The sequence below is a fragment of the Cyclopterus lumpus genome, chromosome 14, assembly GCF_009769545.1.
Source record: "Cyclopterus lumpus isolate fCycLum1 chromosome 14, fCycLum1.pri, whole genome shotgun sequence".
Classification (NCBI taxonomy): Eukaryota; Metazoa; Chordata; class Actinopteri; order Perciformes; family Cyclopteridae; genus Cyclopterus; species Cyclopterus lumpus.
The window spans coordinates 4,340,566-4,348,065 of NC_046979.1; the positions used below are offsets into that span (position 1 = coordinate 4,340,566).

Genomic DNA, 7,500 nt, shown 5'->3' on the forward strand with positions numbered 1-7,500 from the left:
TCACTAAGTAGGTAAGGAATGAAAAACAAACATTGGCACATATTTCAAATTTAAGTGTTTTTTTTTTCGTTTCCACATCCAATATTCAACATTTCAAACTCTTTGTGGTTGTGGTTAATTAAATGAATAATGCATGAAGGCACTTTTTTCTTGTAATCATCAGTGCGCACTGGCTGAAAAACAAAGCATTCCACGAGACTGGGGGGGTGAGCATGACAGATGCTGGAAGTGAATCAGACAGTGTTGGTTAGTGACAGCAGCATTTTCATGGTGGCAGGTAAACATTTGGTACATTGAGCATTGTTATACACAAGCATCATTCCGGGTTAGGTTTTTTTTTTCTTTTTCTGAGGCTAAAACAAGAGAAAAAAAGAGAGGTGGTTAGAGAGTGAGAAGCTTCTCCATGCAAGCTGGAAACTATGGATGCTGCGACACGTTCGGAGGGGAAACATGTGGCGCGCTGCCCAATGACCTCACACTGACACACACATGGACTGTAGGAGGCGTGGCCTCCTCCCCTCAGTGTACACTGAGATAGATATCTATATATATATATATATATCCTATATAAGTGGATATAATTGAACAGGAGTTATTGAAAACATGTTGATGGGTACCAGTCATTCGACATTTTACTTTATGTAACTTTTGACGTCAATTGTGTGGGTTCATAGTTTCATCTGATATGACATTTAATGCTGAAGAAATATGTAAAAGTAACGCTTAGCTTGTACTTATCACTATTATCAATGCAATGCATCCCTGTGCAGCTTTGACTTAAAAAAGAACATCAACATATGATGAATTATGCATGTTGCTAGCATACAAGTAACCTGGATACAAAAGTGGTATATCTTTCGGAGCAAAAATCTTTCATGCTCAGAATTCTGATTAATATGAACATAAATATATTGTTGTCATTCCAACCAATCCTCACACGTGACTTTAAAAAAACAAACATTTTGTGTTACTGTTGCAACTACTACATTTGAAACATCATATTTATGTTTTTCACGTTTTTTTTCTTCTTTTTCCGGTGTAAATGTATAAGAAGACACCAAAGACACGGCCACATGCAGAAGGTCTGACTTCCTCTTTGGGAAACGGCAGAACAAGAAGAAGAAGAAGAAGAAACAGGAAACACACACTTGCATGCAGCAGTAACGCAACGTTGTGAGTCCAATCAGTGAACCACTGGGAGCGACCGTATCATTTGAAGGAATCAAAAAGAAGCGTGCGGTAATGAGGACGATGTTTGACGGTGCATGCGGTGCAGATTGCAGTCAGGGTTCGCTTTGCGAGGGTGTGCTCTTGTGATTGTTTTTCAATGGCATTCAATATGCACGGGTGAATGACAAAAAGAAACATTTTGATGGAAACAGAAAAAAAAATCTAAATCAGATCTATGACTAAGGCTACATAGAGCAAATTTAAAGCAAAAACAAATAAAATAAGCAAGGCTATCAAAAACAAACATATTGCTAAATTAATTTATAATCAAGGTTTTTATATGAACAAAAAAACGACAAGAAAAAAAACACACCAGGGAATCACAAAAGTGTGTTTGGATTCAAATTGCTCGAATAATCCCGTAATTCTTTGTCCCATAACTAATCCTGACTAATATGTTGCAACGCGATCGTGTTACGGTAAATCTCTTCCAACTAATCCAGTTCTTCATTCAAAATCTTTTTGTTGTTGTTGTTGTTTTCTTTGATAACTTTGATTATTAAATAAATGGGAAATGAGAAAAGCATTTAATCCATCCTCATATGACCGGCATGGCACAGCTCTGAGGCCCGATTGAGTCATGTTGAAACGTAACAACCTCAGCTTCTAGGAACCAACGGGAGATTTACAAATTACAATTAGATCCGTTGCATCATTGCAATTTACTAGACCTAAACGGAATAGGTATTCTCATCGAATACATTTTTTTTCTCCCCCCCCCCTCTCTCGTTCCAGTCAAATACGTTTAGCAATCTATCCAATTAAAATGTCTTATTGGGGCCTTCGTGGAACGGAGCCACCGTAGAAATAAACGTGTTCACGGAAAAAAACAGCCTTGTTCATTATGGTAGTTCCCTTTTAATGAGGAGTTGAATGACATGATGTAACAAGATTTGAGCTCGCTCTGGAGAGCTCAAATCAGAGACCTCATTCCCACCTGGTAATACCATGCAATCTGGATCTGGATATCATATCTGGATCAGAGCAAACGCATGCATGCGTGTGTGTGTGTGTGTGTGTGTGTGTGTGTGTGTGCGGGGGGGGGGGGTAACAAAACTGAACACGTGGGCTCAAAGAGGTAGAAATCGCATCGAGCAAGCTTAGTTAACCACAGGGATTAGAATGTGGCCCTGGTGTGTATTTCTCCCATTATCATATTATATTGCCAATATACTCTTAATTATTCATAAGGCACTAAAAGGAGATAGTCTTGCATTGTTAATTAATGACTGCAATGGAGAATGGGGAAAAACATAATTGTTGGCTGGAAGGAAGAAAAAGTCTTAAGATGAATGAGATGGTGAAAATAGTGCACGTTTTTCTAAATGTTCACTACATATTTACAAAAGGGCTTTAAGATGGATGAAAAAATGGCCAAATAATAGTGAAAGTGTTTTTAATGTTTTCGTCTATGCATCCAACTTAACAAAAAGCCTTCTGAGCGATCACGGCTGATCTAATGATCTCAAAACTAAACTTAAAAAAAAAAAAAAAATTACCTTCTGTTGGCCAGCGAAGACGACATCATCAGCACCATGCAAGAGCCACATGACAAAGTCACATGATGCGCACGCACATGATTGGATGATAGAAAAATATAGGAGAAGGAGGGAGGGAGGGGGGATGGGGGGGGAGGCGCGGGGCACATGAAAAACATAGACAACATTTGTGAAATGATGAAAACATGTCAACAGAATAAACAAATGAACAATAATGTTAAAGACCAAATGACACAAAAAGGAACACAAACAACCGAAAGAAAAACAATAACTGATTTTTTTTTTTTTTTAAATACATATTTAAAAAAAAATTAACATGTTTGCTGAATATATGAAGTAATTCCAGACTTTTAGTTTTGGGTTTTGTGAAATATGTTAAATGCTAAATCAATGAACAAAGAAATACATTCATTGTGATTTTAAAGACACGGATTTCAGATACAACCAAAACTAGAAATCAAGAATTGCCTCATGCATTAACATAAATCAAGCAGCTTTTCCTCAGACACATTTTCTGTCATTCTAATATTTTAGATAGCAACATTAATGCCAATCTGAATTTGAACTATGGCGAGCTCCAACACCAAGTGTGCCATTTAAGAAGAATTAGAAATGTACAAGAAAGAAAGAAACAAACAGTTTGTTTGCTTTCCCAGGGACAAACTAGAAACCAGGGTCAAAAGAGGAAACGGCTTTGAGAATACAAATCATGGCAACTGAATAGGATTCACAACGCAGCAGACAACAGCAATGGGCACACGAAATGTCAGGAGAAACAAGGCCTAAAAGCATTCGTGAAAAGCATTGTTGTTGCAGACAACAGACTATGAACAACTACAATCTAGCCGACTCTCATGTGGAGCCAGATGCTGTTAAGAGTGAGTTCAAAGGGAGAGATTTGGTTAGGAAACACTGCAAAGGACATACAATTCTCATACAACACCGGATCGTAATTAAAAAGGAGCGACGATAGACGCACGACAATTACTCCATTGACCTTCTACCAAACAAATGTTGCTTTGATGGAATTAAAGCAACACAACGTTTGGATGGGTTAGTTGCTGAAGGTGCAATTACTTATACCTTTACTGGCTCTTTGCACAAAATAATGTAAATATCAGCAGCGGCTTTCAAGTGTTTTGCGGATCCCTCCCCCCCACACACCCCCACCCCCCTATTATCTCTTCGGAGCAACGTAGGAGAAACTACGTCACATTGCTGCCTGTCAAATCCTCAGGAAGTGTGACCCACGCTGTCATGAAGAATAGATGATCTGGTATACTGTGACTGAGCTGAATGGACACAATGATAAAAAAACATTGACGTGCTCCCAAGAAAAGTCAACGTCTTGAGTGGTTTTGATAAGAATTGCGCTATGTAGATGGGGCAGAACCAGGTTTTGGTAGGTAGTAGGAGATGGAGGAAAAAAGCACTTTTTGTGGTATCATCATGCATCAAGGCAGACTATCGGAATGGCTTACCATTACATTTGGAAGAACACCCCAAATACCAAACTAATCAGTAGTTGCCATGACGAGCACACTCCTGCCATCTAAAAACCCACGGTGGTGACTGTAAGTGTTACTCAGTGTAGTGTGATTTTCACACTTAAATACATAAATCTGTTGTGGTGTGAATCTGTGTTCATAATAAGCGTCTTTGAGTGTCTAGAAAAGCGCTATATAAATTCAAAGTATTATTAATATTATTAATAATCTGTGTTTTGTGGGCGTAAACATGACAGAAATTTGTGTTGAGTGACCTCGATTTGACTTAAATCAATTTAAAATGATCCCATCACTCCCTGTTTATGCCAACATGGTGTGTTGCCTTGAACATATTGTGTGAGCTAGATGAGTCTTCAGTGTCAGCTTAGAGCTCTATAGACACTGATCTACCAGAGCCTTCCAAAGGTCAGGCCTACCTGCTCAATACATTGTCAGGGCACAGCAGATTTACAGTAGTATAACCTTCTCCAAATCCACTGCACCACGATCGGAGAAGTCTTAAGAATGTGCTGCGGTTTGACTCTTCATGGACAGACACATTGTATTAATGCATTCACAACACCATAGTCAGGCTGTTAGAAGGGGGGTAACCCGTCGTGTCCTCGACAAATGTTAGTAAAAATCAGGATCTAGTGTTAACGAAGCTGATTTTGCTGTGGCTATATACTCTACAGAGGGTGTATGAGCTCTCCTATGAGCCACCACCAGAAACAAATGAACAGCTACACTAAAGTGTAAGGCCGAGCAGGCAAGAGAGACAGAAGTGAAGAGAGACACACTGCACACCGTGCGACTGGCATACTCACTAAAGGCCACACTGGTGGTGGCAATAGGGGTCGGTGTCTCTGGTGAAACTGAAAGATGGTGAAAACATGGTGAGAGCAACTCCCTGCTGGGTTCGCTTCTGTTTTAATACCGTCTTTGTGATTCATTCCTGTGGAACAACGTCCGCTCGTGTTGTTCAGTACACCTCTCAGCGCATCCCCTGTGCTAAATCACTGTGATACAACAACACACATTGGACCCGCGTTCGTGAAAACACACTTAGGCTTTGGATCAACAGCCGACTGTTTGCACGAGGCCGTTGCGACAGGTCTGGACCGCTCGTAAACTGTTTGTGCCTCAGAAGAAGGAAAAAAGGCTATTCAGTGCACGCTCCTGCATGAGTTTAGAGTGTGTCCCGCTTGGCTAGCTCACTGTACTGCTCTCACATAGCGGTTCACATCTCATTACATTTGTCCAGACCGGCAGCGTCGTCGTGGAAGCGGAGCACCCACCATCCGGTTTCCCCCGAGGCAAAAAGATGTCTGCTGTAGTTTGTACTGTTAGCGCTGTGTTAGCGCTGTTAGCGCCGTTAGCTACGAGCCGCCGTATACATATGTATGTATATATATATATATACACATAATCCCACGTTTATTATCACAAGGCAGTATACCTTCTTTAAATATATGATATTACTGATACTGATATGCAGTAACACTCATTGGCTAAACTGCTGCAGTGCACAAGTACAATATAATGTATACTAGGGAGACACCAAAACAAGGATGCTACGGGCAAGCAATGCTAAAGAAGCAATGGTGGCACTACGGGCGAGGGTACAAATAACACACTTGCTACAGACTTACACTGTAAGCGCCTGTCATATCAATCTATCACATTGCAAAACAAACCTGAGTCCACGTTAGAGTAACGGAATGGACTGCCGTCTGGAAAATTAGTACAACAGGTCATGAAAATGAGTGCTGGTATTCAAGTAGCGTGAAACACATTTTAAAGGTTTTGGTTGTTGATTTGTGTGGATGTTTCCAACCTTCAACCAGTAAACCAATGTTTTAATAGAGTGCTGCAGAGATGACTACACTTGTAGGCTAGTATCTCACTGGTTCCATCGACAACAAGCCAATAGCTATTGGATTTTGGATTATCGCGGAAAACAAGCTGTTATAATGATACATAACGATACTTAAGAGGGTTTTTTTGAGCAAGATAATCTTCCCAAAGGAATTTGGGGATTTTCGAAGCATGACTCCAAACCCCAGTAAAAAAAGCTATTTGTTCTATAAAAACAAACTTCACCACGGTCACATGAGTGCGAGTATCCACAACAAGGCTGTAAAGGCAGACTCGTCGGCGCGACGATGATGTTTTATTGGCCTCATTTAGCCACTTGTTCACAAAACGCCTTTTTTAAAAAGACACAAAAGCCTCAAAATTCACGAGAGGGGTATTTACTGACGTATTTTATGTGGTCAAATCAACCAAGCGCGCGTTAACCGCAGACCTTATTTTAGGGCTTCTAAACAAAAAACCCATTCAAACACCCATTGACTTTGAGACGATGGAACCTAAAGTGCAAAATGCTAACTTATATCCGGGTTTAACCTATTGAGCTTATTTCTGCAGCACTCTTTAGGGAATGCCCAATGTGAAGCTAAATAAATTTCGGGTGGAGACGGAAGTAAAGAGGAAAATAAAAGCAGACGAGACAGGGAGAAATGAAACTTACTTGTGAAAGAATACCCTGGGAAGTCCAGTGGAATACAGAACAGATGGGAAACCGTGATGAGGAAACAAAAAAGACAATGAAATGAGAAAACATGAACAATGAGAGAGGGCATCGCTTTCCTGCCACGCCATTAACCCACCGCCGCGCGAGTACTGTGTCTTATTACACTCGTTGTCCACAGCAAGCCTCGCCTCTCTTTGATCGGCAGCAGCTCAACTCGAGACTTCATTAAAAAAAAAAAAAAAAAATCCTCTTTTTAGAATCATTTTTACGCTCAGCCTGGATGACAATCTCATGCTTCCCTGAAGTAATACAACCACATGACAGCGAGCTCGCAATCTAAACCGATTCCTACATTGTCTGTTTTCATTATATATATATAAAAAAAAATACAAAAAATGGTGCAAAATCAATAAATACATCAGACTTTTTGCTGAAACATCTTGAAGTAGGACAAAGTCTCTCTCCTCCAGGAATCAGGATGCTGAGGAGAGGTGTTTTTTTTCTTCTTCTGCAGGGGCAGTGGGGGTGATGAAGCACAGATTGGGAAGCATGGCACAGTGGCTGGTACAAACTAAAACAAAGATTTATTCATGACCCTGATTTGACTGAGATTTAGGTCTGTTGTGCCTAACTAAGGCCTCTGTAAACTGGCTCTGCAAGTGGGTGGAAGGAAATAAGGATAATTCTGGTTTATTATGATTCGAGTCATCCTTTCGATCAGAAATAATGACAGCGTCTGACAGGGCAA

The 7,500-nt window shown here is 40.2% G+C and overlaps 1 protein-coding gene across 1 annotated transcript in view; it reads right to left on the minus strand.

Annotated features, from left to right (window-relative positions):
• The window catches only part of ncam1a (neural cell adhesion molecule 1a), a 215,848-nt gene that overhangs the window by 26,441 nt on the left and 181,907 nt on the right, over positions 1-7,500 (minus strand). The window contains exon 15 of the mRNA XM_034550863.1: positions 5,676-5,678. Coding sequence (XP_034406754.1) covers positions 5,676-5,678 — 3 coding nt within the window. The remainder of the gene's footprint in view (positions 1-5,675; positions 5,679-7,500) is intronic.